This window comes from Pezoporus flaviventris, unplaced genomic scaffold (assembly GCF_033815535.1).
Source record: "Pezoporus flaviventris isolate CSIRO_AGI_PZ_B2104156 unplaced genomic scaffold, CSIRO_AGI_Pfla_v1 ptg000045l, whole genome shotgun sequence".
In the NCBI taxonomy this organism is placed as follows: Eukaryota; Metazoa; Chordata; class Aves; order Psittaciformes; family Psittacidae; genus Pezoporus; species Pezoporus flaviventris.
Genome location: NW_026892593.1, coordinates 8,684,569 through 8,711,396, shown reverse-complemented (window position 1 = coordinate 8,711,396; position 26,828 = coordinate 8,684,569). Strand labels below are relative to the sequence as shown.

The window sequence follows — 26,828 nt, the reverse complement described above, 5'->3', positions numbered from 1 at the left end:
CTCACTTCTGGTTGAAAATGCCTCCTCAAGAATTATTTGTGGCATCAAGTCAGCTAATCAGGCACAGGTTTTTTGTGTGCTGTGTGTGTAGTTACTCTTTAAAGTAAAGTGCTCTTTAAACTGAGGATAATGTCTCATTAGGAACTCTGGAGTAGTGCTTATATAGCTGTATAAACAGCTCAACTTTCTTTTCTTATGTGTTTGTACTTAATGATCTTCAGGTCCTGGCTGGTCCTGAAGGTGTAGATTCAACATAAATATTTACTAATATCTTAATAATAAAAAACCCAAACTAAAAGTGACATTTTGGATTTCCACAGTTATCTAGAATAATTTCTTTGCACTCTTTGTGGGATTCTGAGTCAACAGTGACTTGACCCATAGCCTGTATTCACATTTTGGTCTACTAGAAAATTAGGCCAGGACTGAGGAAGAGTGTTGTAAAGGTTAAGAAAATAATATTATCAGGTCTAGCAGATATAACTAGCAACAGACTGCAAATGAATTAGTTGCATTTGATTTCCAAAGGAAAAGACGTGACAAGTCGCACACATTCCCATGGCAGGGGAAAGGAAATGCTGAAGTATGTTAAAGTGGGCTTCAAGTTCAGATGTTAGCACTCCAGTTGGCTTGGGAGGATAGAGAAAGAGATAATTTAGCTTAGAGACTTAGAAACTTAATTCTGCATAAGGACAGGAAATACTAACACAGAAGATTTTTACAATCAATGCCGATATGCAAACACCTTGAGTTCCAATGCAAATGAGTAGGAATTAAAGGTACTTATCAATGATGAAAATTGGTCTCAATGTTTTTATAGGACATTTTGTTACAACGGATGCCCTGTTGTCTGGAGTTAGTGTCAAGAAACATTGGCATCTGTATCCCAGAAGTTATGATCTGGTCCAACTGCAAATGGTGTTAGGTACAGAAAGTCATTTTTGTAGCATGCATTATACACAAAGTCATCTAGGGGGATTTCTGCATTGCAATATAAAAATGTTTCTACCGTTCCTGTAAACAGATCTGACCCACCCTTATCTTAGCTCAGGTATTGGAAACAGTATGGCTACATTTGCCTAAGGGCTTAACCATTTTCCAGAAGGTTTTTACTATCTGAAGCTGAGCTGAACTTCATTCTGCCACATATGTATTGTTATTAGAAAAATGATACTGTATGATAGGAATTACAATCTTCTCTTGTGTTTGATCCACAAAACAGGTGTCTGACTGTGGCTAATCTGTGCAGAAATCTGAGCATTTTAGAGGATAAGCTGAATTATTTAATATTAAATGGTTCAGAAATGGAAGGTAGGAGTTACCTCTGAAGAGCTGTCTTCCAAGATTGGAGTCACTTTGAGTTCAACCTATTGGAGTATGAACAGGAAGTAGCATCTGTGTATCTTTGGAACATAAGGATGCATTACAGATGCTGACCTTTAAGGTTGTAAACATGCGAACAAGAGACTCAGAAGCTGAAAATAATGTAGCACATGGTTATTGTTAGCCAGAGTTGGTACATTCTTTGCAGTCTGCACTTGAAAGGGAGGGACTTTCAGCTTGTGAATATGAATGACAAAGAGTTGTTCTTTGGTATGCCATAGCCACAGATGACTCTAGCAAGTGAAGACCCTCACCACCTGGTGCAGTTGATACTTATTTTCTCATCTACAAAAGCCATGGTGGAATAATAATAAGTGATGTCCTGCAATTATTTGTAGGCCTAATGCAATGAAGTAAATGAAACAGAACAAAAATGTAAAAATTGCTTGGAAAAAAAAAAGCTCTTGTTGAGGAATAAGAAGTTTATTTAAAAGTTGTTTTCTAAATGGAAATGGTAGTATACATTCTAAAAGATGAAAGACAAAAAAGTCTTCTCTTTCTCCATGGCAACAGAGATTGAGCCAAGATACGCACAGTGATTTCTGTATGTTAAGTGGGAAATATGTTTTTGGAGACACATAGAGTGGGTGATTCTAATCTGTATGTCACGCAGTATTTGTTTTGCTAGCATCTATTTCCAGGAGTTCCAATGACAATATGATAAGTCTGACCATATCTTTCAAAAACATCTGGAGGCTTAGTATGGAAAATAAAAGTCTACAGAAGGAGGTCAGAATCCTGGATGGGGATACTGATATTATTTATCAGGGAATACTAATGTATAACTCAGGAAGTCTGATAAAACTAGTGATAATTGTCTGCTTTGTATATATGCTAAATAAAAAAAAAAATAGTTAAAAATGTCATATAGATTAGACTTCCAGTGTAGGGCTTGTTTGAAGAGGATTATTCTTGGAAATATAAGAGTTTCATGATTTTTCTATAGGCAGTTTCTAATGACATTCCTTGTCTTCTTTCTGTTTTCCCCTCCTCAAATCTGGAATTATTAATGAAATGCCTCAAAGGAGACCTTGATTTTCATTGAAAAAGAAAAAATAGTTGTTCTGTGAATCAATGTCACTCCAGTCATATAAAATGATTATAAATTAATTCATAGCAGCATTAGTTGTCACAAATCTTTATAATATTCTTTAGTGTTTCATTAACAACTACATTAATGTGATGCCACTTTTAAACAAAGAAAAATGCAAGAAGAAATTATGTCTATAAGGTCACACCTATCACTATCAGTCTCTGCTGTAAAAAATTCAAGTTCTGACATAAACCCATTTGGGGTTTAAATACATAACTGGCTTTTTGTCTTGCTCTGGTCAACAAGAAATTGGCAGCTGTAGATTTTCATGGAGCTGTTGAAAGTTACGCTCACCACGTAACTGCATCTGCGGAGGAAAATGCAAATGTCTTTGTTTTCAGAAGTAGCCAGGGTTGCAAATCTCTTTCATTGTTCCATTTTGGTTTTATCCAGCCTGGGAGATTTCAGGAATTTGCAAAATTTGAACTCCAGCCGCACTCTTCCAGTATTATCATTGCAGTCCACATCTGGATTCCAGACACTAGTTAGATGAGCTTATTTTTTCAAGATGATATTTCCTCTCTGTGCAGTGCTGTTCACTGCCTAATTGTAGATAACTTTTTAGCCATATGGGCTAAAGTGATAACTTTGTTTTTCAGTGAAGTTTACTTTATTGGTATGAAGCACAGAGATGTTCTGCTTGTGACTATCAAAATACATTCTACAAAATCAGCATTTCATTCTCAGATTAGAGAGTTTAGGATCAGAACATGGTCCTGTTTCCTGGTGTGCAAGCTGTAAAAATCATGAAGCATCTTCAGAGCCTTTTGCACTGCTAAAATAGGAATTTACCAATGTTTTCACCTCCCTGTTGTCTACAATTTGGGGGTTGTTCATGCACCTGTGGGTGTGATTGCACCTTTTCAAACATTGTCTTGTACCACAGCTGTAGCCATGAAGACCTGACTGTTAAGCAGATCATAAAGGCAGCAATTTTAAGATTTTATAAGAGCAAATAGTGTTTTGTTCTTCCAACAAGAAAAAAATGCAAAAAAGTTCTTTCAATCCCAAATTTTGAAAGAGATCTGTAATTGTGTTTTCCTTTATGAGAGTCCTGGTCTGTGTCCTGTGGGAGTATTTCACACCCTGCTACTTTTCTTCAGTTTCTGTCTTTCTGAACAGGGAGGAAAACCTAATTTTTGCCTTTTCGTTTGAATTATTTCTCCAAAGAATTCTAAACCCCTGTACATACTTCAAGCAAAAATAGGAGGTTAAACTATAAGCATTCTGCTGAGGACAATGTCTTAAAAGGTGCTGTAATTCTTAGAAGCTTTAATATACAGGCACCATATATTATTGACCATCTTGACATAATTACATATAATTTGCATGTATTGATTTTTAAGATTATCTGGATTTTTTTAGGGTTTGAGGACTCTTGGCTGCCAAGGAAAAATAAAGGAACTTTCTATATCAGAATGCAAAAACATCAGTGATACTGGGATTCAGGTAAAACTTCACCTCTTCTCTTGGTGGTTCCTGGGAGCCTCTCTATTTCTTATAATTAACCGTGTTCAAAACTGATCTTATTTCATCATTCATTCTTCATTACACTGTTCTACACTCTTGCTCTACTTCAATTTGTTTCTGTATTTTCCTCATTTCTTCCATGAACTTTAATGCATCTTGAATCCCACTTGACTCTGAAATTCACTCTACAAGAGCCTAAATTTCTGATGAATTGTACTGTGCAAACTGCAGTCTAAGTTGCTGGTGCAATTATTTCCTTCTTGCTCTACAAATCCTTCACCAATGTCTATCTATCTAAACCAAACTTTTCCCATCACTGGTTTTCAGGTTTTGCTTTCTGCTTCTTTAGTTACTGATTTGTTGAATGCCATATTTAGATGATGCAGCATGCCTCGCTCAATGGAATAGTTGAATTACTTTTAGTCTTGAATCTGGGGGTTGATCATGAACCCATGAGTGTGACTGCACCATTTCAAATGTTGGTTCCTCATGTGCTGCTGATACATTGCTACACACCATTATCTCTTAGTGACACAAAAATATGTCTCAATTTGCCTCTAACCGCATATTTCTTACTAGCATAAATGGCATGATTACTGTTATAAAAAAAACCCAAAATATATTTCAATAAGAAATGCATGTACATCTTCTCTAGATTGGATAGATGTCTTAGCTATTTTATGGGAAAAATAACACAAATTGCACTGTGCCCTTATTTGAATAAAACCTTTACAGAAGCATCAAATGAGTAATTTAGTCAAATCTAACCAAATTAATATCAAACTAGTCTGCTAGAAAATGGACTCCATGTATTTGAAACTACTCGTTTGAAATACTGACTTCTTATTCTAAAAACCTCATCATTGTCACAGCAAGACTTCGATTGAATCTCACTAAACTTCTTTTTTTTCTGTTATTTTTCTTTTAAAATTACATGCAGTGGGTTTGAAATTTAAATATTGGATCTGTGCAATATAAACCCAGACACTGTTCTTAAAATAGAAAGATTAGATTAAACCATGCATTTTTATAGTGTTCTGCTCTCATATTTAGCCTATGAGCTTAGAAATAATTTTTATAAAGTAACCACACAGGAAATTAATTAATAATTTGTATAAAGGCAACTTTCAGATGGAAGTTGCCACAAAATCAGTTATTTACGTGGATGATAACTTAAAAAGTTACACAGTGAGAAAATGCTCTCTCTTTCGCATAATCAGCAGCTATCACAGAGCTGTTAGTACTAATACAAAATTTGAATTTCATTTTACAATGTTTATGGGGTTTTTAATATTTCTGCTTACTGACTCTCGCTTTTGTTTAATGAGTGTCAACTCATTTAATGAAACTTGCCCTCCAAACACTTAGATGATGTACACTATCATAGCAGCAGTAACTACACTTAGATGACATACTATCATAGCAGCAGTAACTACATGCTAAATTCTGATTTATTAGTACTTATTCTCTTGTTTTGGTAAAATGGGTTATTTGGTGTTACTGTAATTCTTTTTCTGGGTAAAGCATTGCACTCACACTGGAGAAGATGCAGAGAGGGTAATAGGGATGATCAGAGGCATGGTACAATCTCCATAAAAGGAACAGATAAGTAAGCAAGGAACCTGCTGTCTGGGAGGGGGGTGGTTGAGGGAATACGCTGTGATCTCTTTAACCACATGGCATGAAAAGGGTGGAAAGGGGTCAGTGTTTGCTGTTTACTTCATACGTAATTTAGTGGACATGTAATGAACCTAGTTTGAATATTCAGAATGAAGAAAAGTATGGTTTCTAAAATGTATACTTAAACTGTGAAATTCCTTATCCTTATCACAGGTTGTTTGAATTTTACCTAAATCCTTATGGAGATTTGACAAACTCAATATAATTGCATAGATTTACCACTGTGTTTCAGAAGAATATAAGAAGTAAACACTAGTCAGTAACTTTGCAGTAGAAAAAAGAACCATCCATCTCTTTAGGAGGGAGAGAGGATTCATATCCAAATAAGAGCACTTTTTTCTGTAACTGAGAATTGTTCCTAGTCATATGTAACAAAAATGCTGAAATCATGATTTTTTGATTGTATGAATTTCATGCCCATAAACAGTTGCAGATCATGAGGCTGCGGGTACAGGCAATGCCATCACATAATCTCAGTCTTCAGCTTCTACATTTTTTCCATTATAAAGCTGCAACATTCATAATTTTATCGCCATATATATAAGAATGAGTCAGTTGTTGCTGTACCACAAGGGATGCATCTGGATTGAATCTTGTTACTCAACATACACGTCAGGCCATTAGGATTTGCTTCTTTAGGAATAATTCTGACTTGCCTTCTGTGAATGTTCTGTGTAATAAAGTTCCATGTTTTTAACCAGAACAATGACCAAGTATGTATATCTTGTGTACCTCATGGAAAGTCGCGTAGTGCCAATGCTAATGCTTTTAGAGGAGAATAATCACTTCTGTGTTGTGCTGTGCTTATGGATAAGAAGCTATTTCACTTGTCTTACCGTATAAAGTAAGTTCAAAACAAAGACTATGGAAAAAGGAGTGTTTATTCTTTCCTGGTCTGACATATAAATTTAAACTTTTAGAGGAAGAAAGCAGCAGCAGGGTGTACATGCAGAAGTTACAGAAGCCATGTTGTCATGGATCTAGGGAGGGCAGGAGAAAGAAGAGGTATGAAGTAACTCAAAACAAAATGGCAAGTCCTTTTTTGTAAGTTGAATCTATAAATAACCTCTCATATGTTATGAGGTTATGGAAATTTGTAGAGACTAACCCCATTGTATGCTGCATGACTTGGTTCTACTTTGATTATATAAAGAATACTTAAATTATGTGAAAAGAAAATGCATATTAAGAGAGGTTTTCTAACACTGTGAAGGTAAGTTGCTGGAAAGTTATAAAATAGCTAAGTAATATAACTGAAAACTATATAAACAGAAATAACGTGGACTGTACAGTGTTAATTCTTTTATTCGTCCCCAGCCATTATAACAGTATGTAAATGCTTATGTGATCACATATTTTGTAAGTAGAATCTTTGCTTATTCATAACTCAGGTAATGCTCACTTAATGAGCAGCAATTCAGCATTTCATATTTCCTTTGAAGTTTGTGTGTGTCTTCAGGCCTTATTTACACAGAATTACAATTGTGTAAATAAGGTAGAAAATGATGTTGTTTCCTTCATATGGTATTTGATTCTTTGTAGTCTGAATGTTTTGCAAACATTGTTTATCTTCCCAACCTCTGCCATTATTTTCTTTATAGACAGAGGATACAGAGATGAAGAAAGCAAACAAAGCTCTGTTCCCTTTGATTGCAAATGTAATTTTAGTGCTCTTTGCAAAATAATGTTGGGGTAGACTAAAGGTTAAGAGCAAATTCAGAATGTAACTTCGAAGGGTATTAAAAATATGTCTGTAGGCAAACTATGCCAGTAAAAACAAGATAAACGTATCACACAGGCACTGAAATCTTGGCTTCAGCTTGTGTTACATACCCTAGCTGAGAATGTTGTGATTAAGCCATCACATCTGAGGTCTAATTCTGAAGGGAGTGCAGTTGCTTTTACACATGAATAAAACCAGTTCAGTTACTGAGATTAGAATGTTTCTCTATTACAGGTAACAAACAGCCTGTAGAGCGAAGTTTGAAGTAGGAAAGGTACAGAAGCCAATTAATACAAATTCTGAATTGTCCACTGACAATTCTGAATTCTGGTCTATGAACCAAATTTCTGACAGAATCATGTAGTTTTTGATCATAACTACGCTAAAATTTTCCAGTGATCAACCATACATTAGTGTCAGAGTTCCTCCTGTTAGAGGCAATAACCTACAGGACTTTCTTCAGAATGATAAATATGTAATATTTGTGCATGATAGGTATGTGGATTTGTGTGTCTCCATGTGCATGCACGTGTGCTATTTCTCCCTGTGGTCTTTTGTCTGTTTCCTTCAGGACTAATTCTTGAACGTTTTGAGAAGGTTCATGCAACAGTGTTTGGTTTTTATTCACTCTACTACACAAGTATTTCCTTCTTTGCCTACAGAGGTAGAATTTCCATTCCAGTAAATGACAAATTACACTGGCCTTAGGCCAAGATAAGCAGGCCTGGAAGATCAGCTCAGTGGCAAATTTAAGGCGTTTTACCATGGTTTTAGGGTGGAAAAGACAGAAGATGGACATCACAGGAGATATTCTCAGGGAAGATAAAGCTTTGTTTGAGCTGCAGAATGTTCTGTGATGTTCACATCACGGCACTGTTAGATGACAAAATATGATTTTAGGTTGCTTGGTTCTTGAGTTAACAATTCTGCAGGCTCTTGAAGAGAAGGTTTGCACAAACACAAACTAGGGTGCACCTTCTTCTTCTGTAGGCCTAAGTGGATGTTTCCAGCTTTGAAAAAGATTCAGGCCAAAAGGCAAAGAAAGTTGCAGAGCGCAAAAGGAGAAAAGTGCATTTTATGAATCTATGTGGCCTTTCATAGAAGTTTAATTACAAACAATAAATGTGCATAGTATGCCAAAGTTATAACTACTCATGTTTCATGAAAAGCAAAGTTTTAGGTGGGATTCTCTGATGCTATTTAAAATATATACTTTAATGTGCATTTTGCAAAAAAATTTTGTTCATACGATCACCTGCAAGGGTGCAAACATAAGATGAAAAACACATGAACACATTGAGTTGGTTAAATTGTCCCTTTGGTCTTTTTAGTTGGCCTTGTAAGGGCAAACTAAGTATTTATGTAAAAGTAGAAGCTGGAATATCTTAATAGCAGTTGTAGTAAGAATAACACTACCTTGCACCTATTTATCACTTGCCATCTGCAGGTCACCAAAATGTTTTGGAAACAGCTCTTGCAAGTTCATAATCCCCACTAAATTTTACAAGCTCAGAAATCTCACTGAATGCTTTTCTCTGTTATTTCCCAAGATAGAGTCATAGAATACTTAAGGTTGGAAAGGACCTTAAGATCATCTAGTTCCAACCCCCCTGCCACGGGCAGGGATACCTCACACTAAACCATGTCACCCAAGGCTCTGTCCAACCTGGCTTTGAACACCGCCAGGGATGGAGCATTCACAGCTTCCCTGGGCAACTTATTCCAGTGCCTCACCATCCTCACAGTAAAGAACTTCTTCCTTATATCCAATCTAAACTTTCCCTGTTTAGGTTTTAACCCGTTACCCCTTGTCCTATCACTACAGTCCCTAATGAAGAGTCCCTCTCCAGGATCCCTATAGGCCCCCTTCAGATACTGGAAGGCTGCTCTGAGGTCTCCACGCAGCCTTCTCTTCTCCAGGCTGAACAGCTCCAACTTTCTCAGCCTGTCTTCATACGGGAGGTGCTCCAGTCCCCTGATCATCCTCATGGCCCTCCTCTGGACTTGTTCCAACAGTTCCATGTCCTTTTTATGTTGAGGACACCAGAACTGCACACAATACTCCAAGTGAGGTCTCACAAGAGCAGAGCAGAGGGGCAGGATCACCTCCTTTGACCTGCTGGTCACGCTCCTTTTGATGCAGCCCAGGATACAGTTGGCTTTCTGGGCTGCAAGTGCACACTGAAGCTGGCTCATGTTCATTTTCTCATTGACCAACACCCCCAAGTCCTTCTCCACAGGGCTGCTCTGAATCTCTTCTCTGCCCAACCTGTAGCTGTGTCTGGGATTGCTCCGACCCAGGTGTAGGACCCTGCATTTGGCACGGTTAAACTGAGCTGGAATTTAAGTCAGTAGGATCTGCAGGTGATCATTCACCCTGAAAATGAGGATAGAAATAGTAGTCCACAGGTATCACAGCAGGAATTGCAGGGCATTTCAGACACAGCTAACTAGCCTGAATTCCACAGAGTGAATCAGAACCCAGAACTCCCGAGTGATAGTCCTGAGATCCTTACCCATTGCTTTCTAAGAAAAGAATGTCATTTATACAGACACAGATGTTTGTTCGTTTAAAACAAAACAAAGCAAACAAAAAACCCTAAAAACCAAAAACAACACCCCCCCCCCCAAAAAAAAAATCCAACAAAAAAAGCGAGAAAAGTTAATATACAAAAATATGGGTATTTTCAGAGTAGAAAAAAAAATGTATTTGGGGTTAGTCCTTTAGGCACACATCTTTATGTTGTGGGTTGTATTCAATCCAAAGAATACAAATTCAACATACTTTAATATATACAGTGGAACTTACATGAATGTTAGTCTAATGAACACACAGTATAATATATAGGCAATGGAAAACAGCTTCTCAATGCATCTCTTCTTTTTCTAGTGACAGTCACAGCCAACAGCTGAATGTCATCACTACTAAATAATGTCATCACTACTAGAAAACTGAAATGCCTGGAGTGGATCAAAGGATTGATGTAAATGCATTGCAAATTAAGAAAAAAACGACTAGGCACATCACCTAAGAATGATCGATTGGTTTGTCCCTCTTTCAGGAGTTCTGCAAGGGCACAAAATACCTGGAGCACTTCCATGTCTCCTGCTGCCCTCAGCTGACAGATGAAGCTGTGAAGGCATTGGCATTTCACTGCCAGAGACTAACATCAGTCAACCTAGCGGGTTGCCCAAAGGTATGGGTAAGAAATGGGGCACTGGTTCTGGGATTGCTATTGCAAAGAAGTACTTAGTGTTTCCTTCAGAAATGTGACCTGCTGGCATCTGTGTCTTTGTCACAATTCTACACTAAACTCATTTATAAGTCAGAGCTTAAGTTCAGCTGATTTTCCATAAGTTTGAAGTTCTGAGGCTTGGCTCATGAGAGTGTTTGGCGTTCTTCTAATGGTTGCAGTTACATAAAGGTGTCTGTGCTGTATCAGATAAAAGTTTGTCTCTCCAGGGGCTGACATCTAGGGAAGGGTGGAGAGAGAAGTGTTTTAGTGACACTTCCTGCAAATACTCTCTCCAGCTTCTGGTGGTTTGGGTGCTTCTGAAGTGTGGTGTCTTTGTTTTAATAACTCTCGGTATTTTTGCTCTTTCTGAACCCAGGTACAGCATAAACTGGGACATGAGAACTCCATAACTATGGCTTTATGGAATCATTAGAATAGTTTGGTTTGGAAGGGACCTTCAAAGGTTATCTGCTTCAACTCCTCTGCAATGTGCAGGGACATCTTCAACTGCATCAGGTGCACAGAACCACATCCAGCCTGGCCTTGAATATTTCCAGGGATGGTGCATTCACCACCTCTCTGAGCAACCTGTGCCAGTATTTTACCACCCTTGTAAAGAATTTGGCAGGGCAGTGGCTACCTTGAATATAGTAATAGTGCCTAAAAAATTGATGCACTCAGATGTAAATCCATGTTTAATTATTTTGAAGATTCTAAGCCTAAGAAATTAAGTCCTTTGGAAAATAAAGTGATGAGGTAGTTGGGTAACTTATACCTATGGAGGAGAGTCTTCCCCAGGCTCAGGCTGCTTTTTTTTACAATCAGTGGAGAGAAGTCTTCCTACAGTCAGGAAACCTTTCCTCAGTGCTTTGAGAAGCCCTGTCTCTCTGGTGACTACTAGAAGGATACTCAGAATAATAGTCATCACAAGGATATATCAATATTCCCTTCGTATCCAAGTTAATGTGACAATTTTGCTAGTGGTCCCCAGTGTGCTTTGGTGAGTCTGATGTACTGTATTGTGTTTAGGAGGTATTTATTACCAATAAACTGATGGGCAGTTGCAGCCATTTTCAAGTAACTAACATCTCTCTAGGACAGCTGCTCAAATATTTTCATTCAGAATGTCCAGATATCCAACCCCCACACACAATTGTTTCCAGACATTACTTTATTTAGATTAAGATTAATCCATACTGAAAGAGTTCCTCTTTACCATGAGCTTATCCTGGAGCATTTTTGTTTCCTAGTTTTTTATATCATTTCTCTTTTATTAAAGTCTCACATCTCAGTGATCATTTTCCTGTATCAGAATGTGTGTTCCTTTTTTAAATTAATGCTGTTATAAAGTCCTAAATCTTCTTTCTTGTACTTTCTCACTTAATATGTCTGGCTTTTGTGCATCTAGTTATTTCTATGCTTTTAAGTATTTTATTTAATAGCAACAAACAAAGACTGACTGCAGTTTGGCAATAAGCTTCAAATGCAATTTTTAAAATGCTGATTTATTCTTTTTAATTTAATAGAAATACTTGTGGTGATGTTGCTTCATCACTCTCAAGTGAGCAGAACAATTTTCTTACCAGTTTTGAGAAAGTTCATTTTGAACTATTCTTTAAAATTTCACCATACTCATTGGACCATTTCCCTCTTTATCCCACTGAAGTGCCCATGTCCTATTTCCTTCCGCAATGTTTGCAGCCATCACTTGTCCCTGCTTTCCTCCTCTCCAGCACCTATCTATCTCCATAACCCTTGACTATCCTTTCAGCCCTCTTATTCACTGCAGTGGCTGAATACAGCCACCTAGCCAAGTAGTTTGAGATGACTTGGCTGGCTGCTTAGCCAGCCCGAAATTACAGAGGCTTTGATCAAGTTGTTTGCCTTCCAAAGGTTCATAAGAGTCTCAGCTTCTAGGCCAAAATCCACAGGCTGTGTTTCAGATCTGGTAGGCCAAGCAGGTTGCTCCATGTCTTACAAAAGTCCTGGGTTTGTATCTTACAGTTACCTACTGCACATCATTAATTGTTATATATATGGGTCTCGATCTCCTGTATCCTTCACTTTTGGACAGATATTAATCTGTTTTTCCATAATAACAGCAATAATAGAAATTGTGCATGAAGATCTTCCCAAGGGAATTGAAGTTAGGTAGTGCTGCAACCAGTCTTCTCTGACATGCTTTCCACTTCACCTTATGTACTAACACAGGAAAACAAATAAAAACAAATGGCAATAAATACATTTAGGCTGGAAACCAGAAGAGTTTCTGGTTATCAGAACAGTGATTTGTAAACCAACATTCTGGGAAGGGAGACAGGGGCAAAGTATTAATGTTAGGATGGCTCTTAGCAAGGGAATGAGCTGGGCCATGTTTTGTAGTTCCTGCAAATGGGAACAAGAAGTAGACTCAGTGACTGACTGACACCAATTTGACCAACAAATCTTCTTCCAACACTTTGTTTCTAGATGCTCTTTTCTGTAAACGGTTTTAAAGCCAATCTGTTAACTGCTAATACCCTACTATTTTGAGAAAAGAACATCAAGATTCTTCACAATAAACCTACACTGGGTTTACAAGTCTTTTTCTGACTTGAATCCAGCTTGCAACTGCACAAAATGAGATGAGTACACCTGTGGATGTTAAAAGTAATGGGTCTTTAAAATCCTTTGGCAATCTCTGATGTAAATTGAGGGGATCCAGCTGCTAAGAAGGGAAATATTTTCCACTCAGAGACTGTTTAAAATGGTCAAGAGTTTAAAGTAAGAATGAACCTGTTCCAAAGGATAAATGTCAGTATGTCTGACACTCACATCCTACGACACCAGCTATATTATATTAAAAAAAAAGAATTGCAAACAAACATCATAGCAACAGAACATGGAAAAAAAACCAATATAGAAATCCATGCCCATTAAGAACGTGTTGGCATGTGCTGTGCAGGTTACTCTAAAATTAGAAGAGCTTACTACTTTAGTCATATCTACTGGAGCAAATTCATTGTCTTTGTACAAGCTCCATTGGCTTTAGTGAAAGTGTGGTGAGCCTCCTGTCATGTTTCTGCATACCTAGGACAAGTACACGGCGTTTTCCAAATGCTGATACTGTAAAATACTCAGCAGTGTGGTTCTGAGTCTTACTCAAGGAATGAGCCTGATTCAAGAGTAATTCCTATTTCACAGGGAAAAAATGAAGTTGATGTGGGAAACATATCCTATACATGAAAAAATACAACAAGAATTGAAAATAAATCTCTGCAAATAGCAGAGTTCTAAAGGCACAGTTTGATGGACATTGAGTTCTGTAATTCAGTCCTGTAAAGGCAATAGGATTGAGTGTACGATGAATGTAGATTTCTCTTAAATGGTGATCACTGACTTCAAAGTCAGCAACTTCTTTTTATTTCAATAGGAATGTTAATCTATTTGTTAATCTTACAATCTATTTATTAATCTATTGCAGGTTTTAATATTGAGCATATAGCTAAATCTGGAATAAACAAATCACAGAATTACTTATGTATTCCAGGAGGACTGCATCACAAGATAGTGTGCTAATCTTCTCTTCCACAGCCCAAGTTCTCAGCTTCACCTTGCCTCCTTGTCCGTTTAGACTCCTGTGAGATTGGCTGTTTAGTGCAAACGAAACCCTCATCTCTCTTTCCACCATTCCACTCCACCGATTTTAATCAAGTACCTTTAAAAGGTCTTTCATATGTCCCCTCTTGTTTTTTGGTTCTGAGTGAACACGGTAATTAAAGTGTGTGCATAATATATTCTTAACTGTTTCTGTTGAGGTCACTGTAGCCATTAAATAGCTTATGTACCTTGAAGACTCTGTGTCTCATGTTCTTCTCAAATACAACTTTCAGCATTAATGGCAATGAGTGTCAGTTCAGAAAAATTGAATTGTGAGGTGAAACTGAGCAGCGTCAGAGCTAAAGAAAGCCAGCTGTACCTTAAAAAGGTCTTGGTGTGAGACACTCATTAGTAACAGAGAACTGAGCTACAAAACTGATATAACTAAATTATAAGTGCAGCCTAATTCTTTAGTGAGAGCAATGTAACAGCAGGTAAGGTTTAAGTGTGCTACATACAAAGTTATGACATTTGGAAAGTTAAAACACTCAGATTAGGTAAAAAACATCCCCCAGTACTTTAGACTGTTCTGGAATCATAAGTAACTAATGCCTAATGTCCTCCTGATACCTAAATCACAGTTTCTGTAGAGCTTCTTTCAGAGAGATTGAGCATTCTGCTGTGCCAGAGACTCCATTTCCACACAGTATTTTCAAACAGTTTCATAGTTTTCCCACAAATAGGACACTGAAATTGTGCTCCTTTTTTTCTCTCTCTCAACTAGTCAATAATCTTCTAACCTCTCTGTGTCTTGTTGCTTCATTTACAGATGACTGATACCTGTATCAAGTACTTGGCTGCAGTCTGCCATTATCTCCACTTCTTGGATGTCTCTGGTTGCATTCATCTTACTGACAAAGCACTGAAGTATCTTTGGAAAGGTTGTGAGCAACTCCAGGTTCTCAAGATGCTGTTCTGTAGAAATATCACCAAGTAAGAGAATATTTCCTAATCTTAAATCAGAGGTGGTTGTAAATCCAAAAACATGCGCTTTTTCCTTCACTGGCATCACAGTGCCATGCTCAATATCTAGCTTGAGCCATCTTGCTCCTTTGTTTAGGGGTGTCCACATTGCTGCCTTAGGATTCCTGTGGCCTGGTGTGGATATCTCCATATTCTAGTGTCAGACACAAGTGAAGAGAAACAGGGACCCCATCTATCTTTGTGGCAATCAATGTCCTCTTAAGGAAGTTTCTGCAGACACAGGATATCACCTCAAGAGCACATTGGAACATGAGGGAGAAAGCCAGACTGGTCCCAGTGCAAGCCATCCAATGCAAAGCCATCACACTATGTGCTTGAGCTCACTCTGAGGACATGTGGGAGCCTGCTGCCAAGGGGCTGAATGTCAATATACAGCAGAAACAGATGTGATCCTGGGCTCAAAATACATCATGATTACAGTGAATGAGACAAGGTATCATAAGCAGAGTTTCATGAAGTACAAGTGAAACATTCTTGTTATGTAACTACAATTGGGAAAAATAGGTCATTGACCACAACTACTTAATCCAACTTCCCTACTGGTGTAAGTGGACTGAGTCTCCTGATTCCCCATGTTATTTAAAAGACATTCAGTTCTGGTCATGTTTAGAATCATAGAATGATTTCATAGAATGTCTAAAGTCGGAAGGGACCTGTAATGATCCTCAACTCCAACTCCCTGCTCCTTGCAGGACAACCTAAAACAGAACCAGATGACTGAAAGCATCATCTAGATGCTCCTTGACAGGCTTGGTACTGTCACAGCTTCCCCTGGAGAGCCTGTTCCAGTGAAGGACCTTTCCCTCATGTCCAGTCTGAACTTCCCAGATGCAGCTTGTTCCATTTCCTTGTGTCCTATCACTGGTCACCAGAGACAGGAGATCAGCACCTCCGCTGTCCCTCTTGAGGAAGTTGTGGACACACTAACAGTTTGATGGTTATTTGCTATTGCGGCACACAGCTCATTCTGCAAAAGATATTTCAAATACATTTAATCTCCTCATAACTTTCCTCAAGAGATTTTCCTTTACCCCTGGATTACTGTTGTTCACTTGCATTTTCTATGACTTCTTATCTCTGTTTAGAGCAGTACACACTGCATCATGTCTTCCAGGCTTTGGTTGCTTGCACATCTTCCCATGGAGGTGAGATATAGTAGGAACAGAAATGTGTGAGTTCCAGTTAAGTTTGTGAGCCATGTTTAAAGAGCTGGCATGGCTTCTCATAAAACTGCCTTTGCGGTGTGACCCAGGGTGATGCCTCTGCCTCAGAGTCCCACATGCAATGGGTTCTCCAAACGTCTTTATTAAACCCTTCTGACTCAGCCAAGGAATTTCCCAACCACTTATTTTTTACTGTAAAGAAAGCCCTGGAGAGTTATGGCTCTTTGCAAAACAGAACCATGAGACACACATCTCCACCCAGCGTTATCTTTGCCCTTTTTATAATATTGTGATTTTTGGAACTAGGCAAACTTTACCAGTTTTGCTTTCCTGAGCCTGACGTTCTGATACGTGACAGTGGATGGTTCTTCTCTTTGCCAGCCTCATTCTCTAATTCTTAGCACTGTATGTTTAATGATAGGAAAATCCCACCCGGTGCCATTTGAGTCTGGGACAAAAGCCATCAGGTGATTGACCATGTTGAGTAATTCAGCACTGAAGATTTTTCACTTATTCCTTCCAACAGGTCTGAAGAACCTCCCTAGACCTGGGCAGGCTGCAGAATAGACCAACCATGTCAAAATCTGAGTGGCTTTGCAATCACGTTCTATATTGTCATTACATAGAATGATATTCAGAAAACAAAAGGGCGTTCACAGCTCGATGCAGAGATATTCCACATCCTGGATGTGTCACACTTTAGAAAAATCTATTTTTTATTGTAATTCAAGGCTAATATTGCAAAGATGATAAAAAAAATCTTCTGCCAATAACTACTCAGTAAACCACAGCAGTGATTCTAAAGCTAGTCATCTTGGAGTAGCTTTTCATTGACATCAAAAGCGATGACAGTGCTGTCAGTGATATGTCACAATGTAATTTTGTAAGACTGCATTTCATTCACAACCTGTATGCTTTTAGTAACAACAGATGGTCAGAAAAATGAACACTAGGGCCTGATTCTCTATTTCAGACCAACTCTTAAAACCTTACTCAGGTTCTTAGATTTTCACAGGATGTAGAGAAATGCTGGTTTCAGATGTAATTCACGCTCTGCAGGTGCGAAACCTACAGTTCAGAGACATTTCTTTCCCAGTTTAAGGAGATGGAAGAGGACACCTATGTAGAAATCAATTTAATCTGGAGAACTAAGCATGCTAGTGGTTTAGGTTCTCAATAAGCAATAGAAGAAATGTGGTTTTAGTTTAAAGTTGCCCTACAAAAATCTATGAATCATATATACTTCATTTTGCCAAAGGAATTCCCCACTGTTTACTATTAAATACTATCCAGTCCTAGCAGACATGCCTTAATAGACTGAGCCTTGCAAATACTGAGACATATCTCTTGCATTGTGTCACATTCAGTTTTACTGTTTCGTTAGATTGAAATAGAAAACATATGGAGCCACAAAGTTCTTTGTTTCAGCCCAGTGAAGCTTCATAGGAAACAGTTACGAGTGTATAAATTGTCCATACTTTCCAGTATCAGGTAGCATTTGTGATTGTATTTGCCAATATTCCAGCCTGGTTCCAAGTTTATTAAATGTTAGAAGAAAAAAAGGTCTATGGCCTGATTGCTGCATATTTCTGTATCCAGAGGCTAATGACCTTTCGATTAATCCAGTTTCTAAATGCCACAAAGATTGATGGATGAACTACCTGTGGGAGTATGTGATACTGGTGCAGGTGATTTCTTCTGCTAGAGGAAAGGAAAGCTAACTGCTTCTTAAACTGTGTCTTCTGTAGGAAAAGGTTGTATCAGTTCTGATTCACTTGGGACTAATCCCACAAGGACTAACACAGTGGCATCTTTAGAAAAACACTTCCCTGTAAAACGTTCTCCTTACACTTCGGAACACAAACACCATTTGAAGTCAGCTCCAGCACTGAAAGGTGTGGAGCTCTATTAACATTTCTGGGTGCAAAATGAGAACGGGAATCTTCCATTGCCTGAGAAGCCAGGCTTGAGCTCTCACCAAACTGCAGCTCGTCCCTAACAGTTTGGTTCCACCAAAGGTCGTTCTTGGAAAGCAAAATTAATGCTTCCTTTTTCCTTGTCCTCACTAATATGAAAGCAGCTTTTTCTTTTAAACTCATGGCTATTCTGTTATCAAGTGACTCATCAACAAATACTACTGCAACTTTTCCCTTTAAAAGGGGCCGTAGTAGGTACAGTACGTTTATCTTTTGGAGAACATTCTGGTATTTGTTTCATTTCATTGTCATTGTGTTTTCTGATGGTTGATGTTGGTTAAAAAGGAGATTGCAAGAGCTCTTTTTTGAATAGCAGAATTTCTTAGGTGTTATCTAAATATTCAGGTCTTAAATCAGGAAGGATATGGGAGTCCAACACACATGTAAAGGGAAATGAAGACAGCCTACACCTCATTTGGTAAAAGACTAAGAATAATTACTCTTAAGTTTCCTCTTGAAGAAGCAACAAAAATATCATAGTACTGGCTTCTCACTGACTGCAAATCGCTCTTCAGAAGGGACATGGAGGTTCCTGGAGTGCCATGTTTGAGCCATCGTGTGCACTTGAACTGGATGCCATCAAATGATAATACTCCTGCAGCCAACATAGACCTCAGAATACACCAGATTTGATGTGCTGTTATCACTTCGTGTAACCCAGAACATGCTTGCAGGATGCTTCATGCTTTTCCCATTAGCTGCCTGCCTCCACTTGCTTCTTCAGCTTTATTTCCCCTGCAGTGGCACTACAAACAGTCCTCTCATGATTAAGTTTTTATTTTCCATTACTTTTTACTCTTGATTGGGTTTTGGAATCTCATCTCAGAGAGTCCTGTTCAAATCCTCTGCTTTTTGTTATGACTGACCCAGTCAAACATTTCTGAATTTTGGAGTGGCTCAGGATGCACACCATGATGCAGAGCTGTATTTCCTACCTACCCTCTCTCAGTAAAAAGGATAAGGATCCAATAAGGATCCAGTGCTGCTCAAGCCCTGTGTTTGGGCCAGCACTTTTCTCTGACTTATACCAAGTGCTTTGCCAAAGATAACCATAATTATTTGCTAAAATGCTTTTATTCATCGATGTGCTAATTTAAGACAGTATATAAATAAATACACAGGCTCCACCATGGTACAGAGACTCTTAACTAAATGACCTATTTTGCCATTTGGTGGTGATTCATGAATGGCTGTTTCTGGCAAACTAATCAACTGTAGCTCCAGGCATGGGACAGCATAAGCTTCCAAAAGAATAGTAACAGCTCCCCTTATACATGCTTGAGCCAGCTGCCATACATTGCAGTTTCCACGGAAAACAGGAATTTGGACTTGGATGAGTTGATTTGTATTTTATAGCTTAGAGCTTAGAGCTCATATAAATTGTGCACACATTCCTCAACAGCACAGGCCTCCCTAATATAAAAACAGATAGAGCCTTGTGTTGGTGTGTTCATACAGTGCGGCAGTGTTCAGATCCTGCAGGGGTTGAAAAGGAGCCCTTCTGGTGTCTCTAATTTTGTTCCTTTTCCATGCCTTCCCACTTACCCTGTCCTGCTGCGCTGGTTATGTTACAGCTGTGCCTCTTTTGTAACCATGCTCAGCATTTTTACTTTGGGAATAAAAGAGATGCTCTGTAGTAGCATTACTGGCAGCTAACAGACCACTTCAATTTGGGTTTTTAACTAGTATCGTGCAGACACAGTATATTACATTATTGAAGAGCATAGGAAACTGGCCAGCAGGGAGGAAGGTGGCCTTGCTGTGGTGGTGACACCAGATGAGGTTGGATCTCCTGAAGAGGGCAGGAGGTGTGGAGCTGGCTCTCCCCAGTGAGCACACAAGGGGAGCTCTCTGGAATGCAGGAGCCTGCATGGGGAGGCCGGGGCTCTGTGCAGCAGGAGCAGGCTGACAGCCAAGTGAAGGACTGGTGGAAAGAAAGAGACATTCAAAAGGCTGGAAGTGCTGGGCTGAGTTTCTTCAGCTCAGGAAGGCAAGAAAGGTGCTGGGCTGATGCTGCCTACAAGCAGGGAGAGGAGGGAACTGCTCTTCAACATCTTATTAGGATGTCTCATTCAGCAGGCCCAATTTCCTCCTATTTCTGTGTCACTTTGTTCTAGCTCATTGGTTTTGTGTTCTAACACTGCAAAGGGGCAGTGGCCACAAATGCTGAGGGAGTTCAGAGCAGTCATGGGTGGTTTTGGGCATAAGCAATTCTCTTCAGGTAACAGTAAGACTGTAACTCTGCCCATTCTGTATCTGTTTCAGAAACAATACACTTGAGAAAGAGGGGGGTGACAGAAGATAACTACAGGTGGAGAGGTTAGTCAGAAAGAAAGCAGAAGGTGAAGCAGGAAAGGATAAAAGTACATGGAGGTGCCAGACTGTTCAAAGACAAAACCAGAGATTGGGACCTGCACAGTCACTATAACCTTCCCATACAGCAATGAAAAACCTCCCTTGAGGCTGTGATATCTTTTGATGTAACTGGTTTATTAACCTTGTGTGTATTTCTCGTGTGGCATGCAACATGTAAGGAGAGGCTGAGACTTGCTTTGCTCAGTCACAGGAAGAGCAGGCTTGGGCTGGAGGAAACTGTGGTGCTGTCTGTAACTGATCAGAGGACACAGACTGTCTCAAAGATGCACCAATAGAACAAGCGATGCATGTAAAATTCTGATCACATACAAGGAAACTATTTTCTTTAATCAGCAGGCTGATCAGACACTTGAACAGGATCCCAGAAAGGTTGAGCAACCTTCAGTCCTAGCGACACTCAGCCAGCAAAGCTGTGACCCACCTAGTGTAGCTGGATCCATTCAGCAATCTCCAGCAGCCCCTTCCAACCTGGTTTGTTCTGTGACTAACGCCCAAGCCATTACCTTCTCCTGTAGTTTCCACACCACCACTTACAATACTGATAGCTTTCGTTAGAACAGGAACTTTTGCTCAGGAAACAGCTTGTGTTGGTCACTGGAGAAACAGCCTCTGCAAACCTTATTTTACTTTTGTAATTCATTCTTTTCTAACTCTTGTTGCAGACAAGCTGTCCTGAAATACACAGCCAAACTGGAGAAACAAGAACACAGTGATGCTGACCCTCCTTCCTGGCTCGGATACGACCGGGATGGCAACATACTCACCTTCACCCAAACACATGCACTGGAGCCTGAACAAATTCCTCAAACTGAAAAATGAAGGAATTGTGCAACACCTTCTCCAGTTGCAGGGTTTTCACTAGAGCACAAAAGAACACTCTATTGTTTTTATTAAAACTAATCATACTTGATAAAAGGCTGTTTATTGCTGTAGGAAAAAAGCACCACAGATGTTTTTCACAGTCTGCCTCCAAGCAAGGCAGTCGCACTGAAACAGCTTTGCTAACTTTCAGATCTCGATTTGAGCTGTCTTCATCTTCCAATAATGAGAAGCTTCTGTAGTCCCCTGCAGTGAGCAATAACTACATCTGCATGTGTTTGGGGTTCTTGTTTGCCATGAGGGTCCTCTCCAGGACATGAACACTTTGACTCCCCACAGATCACACTTGACACAGCTGGTACTCGTCAATACAGTGTTCCTGAGCAGAACAGTGCAGAGGTAGCCACTACAAGCTCCTCAGCACAGCTATGTGCGTGCATCTGAGCAGGATTCTCTACATCTCAACCTGTGCACAGAGCCCCAGTTCTCATAAATGCCCTTCAGCTGGGTTTGGGTCTCTAAGCAAGCCCATTTTCACACTTGCAGATCTGAACTATTCTGGCTGGTGGCTGACAGAGGCAGGAGGCTCAAAGAAAGACGAGCACAGATAAGAAAAGTATTAAAGGAGAAGTTTTCTCCAGTTATGAGAACGTCTTCTCATGAAACAGACAAACCAAAGCGAGCACACATGGGATTTGCCTTTCAAATCCTAATTATTGATAACCTACTGCTCACCCCTGGCCTGGAGAAAAATACGAAGTTTCACCTCACTAAAGCAGAACAAGACATTACTCAAAAGCCTTTGGGGAAACTCCCAAAGATTTGTCTTTCTTCAGCTCATTCCTGACCTTTATATAAAAGTTCTAGCTGGTCTCAACATTTATTAGCTTAGAAAGAATATAAGCAGAGCAGCACAATTTTTCTGACAGCTTATTTAAACTTCTTTCAGCAAGAAGCTAACAATCCTGATGCTTAATTGCAGCTCATTTTAGAACATGAATGCTTTAGCTTGCTTTCTTTTGAACATGGAAGAAATAACAGGCTTTCTTACTGCACTCTCCCTTAAAACTGCTGATGCAGCTGTCCCAAAACACACAAACTGAATCATAGGCTGACAGGCTTTGTATGCTGGGTGAGTAATGGAACCATTAAATGCATTTGATTTAGTGAAACCTCTACTAGACTGGTGTTATTTGTCGATGCTGTGTGATTTTAGAGGGGCTTCGCTCACTTTTGACTTCTGCAGTGAACAGAAATCATTAGTTCCAACAATTTGTCAGGAAATCTAAAACCATTACACATTTATTAACTTTGTATCTTTTAGAAGAATGACAAGTAACTAGCAACAATGTATTGCTTTTAGTAATAATATTAGCAATGTGCTATATATTAGTGTTGATATTAAAAATACACATTTGCCATAAACGTCTGTGCCCAATTTATCCACACAAACAGTACACACAACAGCAAAAAACACTGGGGTTTTAACCACCCTGAATTAGAGTATAAATGCTGCCTTTGACTATTGAAGCTGTTAGCCAGGGGCAATTACACCTCCTGGGGAATCCTGTGGGAACAGAGTTCATTTCATAATGTACCCTTATGAACTAAAGTACATACTCACACATACACAGCTTAAAACCTGAGCCAACACTCTGAACTCCTCTTTGCTACACTCAGTTGGCAGGAAATTCCTCAGTTTTTAAACCACAAACTTCAGTACTACTTTTACAAGGTGCCATACACATGCATGGAAAAGCTTTTTAAAAGCTCCATTTCCTTTACTGTGTGTTTGCATTGTGGTAACACAAAATCCTCCACAAAAATCACATATACCTCCTCCCCTCACATCCTTCCTCTGCCCCCGAGAGCTGACAGACAGTCCCATCATGCAAGGCTGACAGTCAAAGGAAATGCAGCAAAGAAACAGATCACGGTTCTCATTTATTAGGCCAATACTTCCATTTTGTGGCAGCTTTTACCTGAAGGGCACAGTGATGTGGACTCTTCCCTTACTCCAAACTTTTGTTTGAAAGTTACCAGTTTTTAAACTGCCACAGTGAGTGCTCAAGTTATACAAATCCCAAATATGTAAGATCGTGTTGTTCCTAAAAGGCACTAAAAGTGATCTGTTAAGCATCAGCCACAGTCACAGCAAATCTTGGGTGAAAGCACCCTCATTTTTAATATTGTTTCTTTCTTATATTAAGAATATACATCAAAAAAGGTTCATAATTTTACAGAAATGTTCCTTTACAATCTCTTTGGCCTATTTCCCCTTTAAGAGCTCTTCAGCTTGACAGACTGGATCCAACTTTGGCTTTTAAGACACACTTTGCCATTTTGCGTGTCAGCCTTAATCCACCTGTCTGTTTCATCCCGTTGATTCATGTGACCTGGAAAAGAAAACTCTATTCAGTTTGACACTCAATAAACATATCATCTTCACAGTGCCATTTTTCCAAGCTCACTGGACATAGTTACATGACTTTTATTTAGTAAAATTTATGTATTTTTAACAGGGGCTTCTGACATTTCATTCTTGATGCAGTTTTTTTGCATTAATACAATTCCCCATAAGATTTTTATTTCAATAAAGTTGGGGGGTTTATTACATAGTTCTGCAGTTTTTGCTATGGCCTGGAGGCCAGGTGCCCACCAAAGCCATTCTATCACTGCCCTCCTCAACTGGAACAAAAGGCTGATGGGTCAAGGTAAAGGCATAGAGAGATCACTCACCAGTTACTGCCATGGGCAGAACAGATGTGACTTGTGGAAATTAATCTATCACCAATCAAATCAGAGTTGGATAACGAGAAATAAAATCAGATCTTGAAAACACCTTCCCTCCTCCCAGGCTCAACTTTGCCCCCAAATTCTCTATCTCCTCCCCACCAGCAGCACAGGGGGATGGAGAATGGGGGTTGTGGTCAGTTCACCACACACTGTTTCTGCTGCTCCTTCCTCCTCAGGGGAGGACTCCTCACATTAGACATTAATCTCACTAAGTAATTTGAAGTTTTGATCCTCATTATAAACACAGAAGAGAGACAGGGGTAAGACCTGGTTTTCCAGATGACCAGACATGTTGTTACTATTACTGCTTTCACTCACCCAGAGCTGTCTGGCTTCTCACATGTTTCACAGAAACTTAGTATGCATGGTCATGCTCTGAAAAGCTCACAATGTAACAGACAAAGGAGGAAGTTCAACTTACCCTCATTTTACAATTAAGAAACTGAGGTCAAGAAAGAATAAACGACCTTCCAAATTTACCCAAAAGATTCATGACCAAATTGGGAATTTAACTGGATCTTTTAAGTCCCAAATCAGTAATTTTATCACAAGATCAACCTCCACTTTGGTTTATCTTCACAAAATATCACTTATTTTTACTTTAGTGTTCATGTGACTGACTGAATTCTAAGTTTAGAACTAATTTCAGCCTGGAATAGCATAAGGGATGTTAGGAAAGCAGATTATGAAGCAACTTTGCAAACATGCTCTGCTCTGACCTGTAACACAGCTGAAGTTAAATTTTGGCCACGTCAAAACAGTGGCAAAACTCCAACTGACATCACTGCATTGGTTTCCACAACTCCAGCCTTTGTGCCAGAACCTTCAATAGCATTTCACTATTTTGGTACTTCTAAGTGGGATTAAGTTACAGTTATGGTCCAAGCCCACATCAGTTCACCAGCAGGCTGAGGTACTGCTTAGAAGTATGGGATTTTCAGAGTCCAACACTGATCAGGTTCTCCCACTGAATGAAGAGGTATTTCAGTGTCTGTTCTCATCAGACTACAACATACCTTCAAGGATCTACATGGAGATGTCCTAGTACAACTTCTGTGCTCCCAATTGCTACAGGCAGCAGCAGCCTCAATCACACTCAGTCTCAGGATCATTCCTACCGTAAGGCAGAATCCATAGTTCCACTCCCTGCCTAATTACAACTTCAATCTATGGTGATCATCACGAAGTTGGACGAATGCATGGTACATGAAATACGTTAAAATCTGAAACTTCAATTCCTCAGAAAGCTTCCCTGACCCATCAATTTGCAATGGTATTGCATCAGGAAATATACAACAGAAATGACAACAACATCTGTCTTTCAAGCAGAGGTAACCCTTAAAACATTAGATCAGTTTGAATTTTACACAGGAAATAGCCTCCAGGTGTCAAAAAAACCCCAAACTAACAAAAAATTGTAAAGGACAATTTCAGCTGATCCCTTAACAGAGTTGTAGGGCACTGAAAGTACAGCTTTTCTTTCTATGGAAAGAGGACACAACCAATGTATTTCCAGAAAGCATACATTGGAGTGCTTGGTCCCAGTTTCTCTCTCTCATGTCTTTGTCACTATGGCTTGTAGTTCCATACAAAGAACAAATCCTGAAGCACAGTCAGCCCTGTATACGAACACCTTCACACACTGCTTATACCCTGCCTAAAAAGTTAAAGTGTTCTGAAAAAACACAGGCACAAATTAATACGAGCTGCTGCGAAGCTCATTTGGTGCCTGAGCTCTGTTTCTCATTTTGCATTTGCTGTGTGAGCTTAGGAAAATGTTTTGTTCCTTATGTTTCTTCTTGGAGATTTGCCTGTGAACGAAATGCAAAAAACATCAAACTGCAGGAAAGTCAGTGTCAAGTTCCACTCCCCAGGGATTAACATCTTCAAACTAGTTTAGGTTGTTAAGCTTATCCTCAGTAGCAGATCAAATCAAGCTTAAGGTATTTAAGTAACTTTGTGTATGAAGCACTAATCAAGCAAAAAGGTTGGAGATCTGTTGGTGACAGTTCGGTCTTAACTGTACTCACTGCCTGTACCCTGAATACTGTGGGAGTGTGAGTGGATTCTGAGGATCATTTTGCTAGCATGATTAAATCACAAAAGCCAACTGCCTGCTGGATTCAGAAGGGGGGCATATCAAAATTAATAAAGGATTTAATTTCAAAACCACCCAGTTAATACAACACATGTGAGCTCAGGACAAGACAGATGCACCACTCTGCTGCATGGTCACCTTTTCCATTTGCTTTGTTTTGTTGTTTTAGGGTGTGTGTGTGCGTGACCCCTTCCAATACGTGCTGGTGTCTAAGGCAGGCAACACCTTTAGAGAACTTTACACGGGCAAGTACTGGTACTGACTGTTTATTCACTTCCCTTCCCAGAGATTAGAGAAGTTAAGGAGATCTTTATTTTCATCTACTAAAACACATAGAGAGCAGCCTATTTTACATGTCGTTCACTGGTGTCGTTAGGTCTGTGGTATCTCTC

General features: G+C 39.3%; 2 protein-coding genes across 6 annotated transcripts in view; one reads left to right on the top strand and one right to left on the bottom strand.

Moving 5' to 3' along the window:
* FBXL13 (F-box and leucine rich repeat protein 13) overlaps positions 1 to 21,879 on the top strand; it is an 84,555-nt gene extending 62,676 nt beyond the window's left edge. For 3 of the 5 annotated variants that reach the window (XM_061467366.1, XM_061467365.1, XM_061467369.1), the window contains 4 exons: positions 3,842 to 3,925; positions 10,412 to 10,546; positions 14,994 to 15,157; positions 21,386 to 21,879. In XM_061467366.1, coding sequence (XP_061323350.1) covers positions 3,842 to 3,925; positions 10,412 to 10,546; positions 14,994 to 15,157; positions 21,386 to 21,542 — 540 coding nt within the window. In that variant the 3' untranslated portion in view covers positions 21,543 to 21,879. Of the gene's footprint in view, positions 1 to 3,841; positions 3,926 to 10,411; positions 10,547 to 14,993; positions 15,158 to 18,119; positions 18,527 to 21,385 lie in introns of those variants that run through there. The other 2 variants (XM_061467367.1, XM_061467368.1) reach the window with 2 other exon arrangements.
* A 947-nt stretch (positions 21,880 to 22,826) lies between these two features.
* Positions 22,827 to 26,828, bottom strand: part of FAM185A (family with sequence similarity 185 member A) — a 41,389-nt gene continuing 37,387 nt past the window's right edge. Inside the window, exon 8 of the mRNA XM_061467375.1 lies at positions 22,827 to 23,938. Within this exon, the coding sequence (XP_061323359.1) occupies positions 23,823 to 23,938 (116 nt within the window). The 3' untranslated portion in view covers positions 22,827 to 23,822. The remainder of the gene's footprint in view (positions 23,939 to 26,828) is intronic.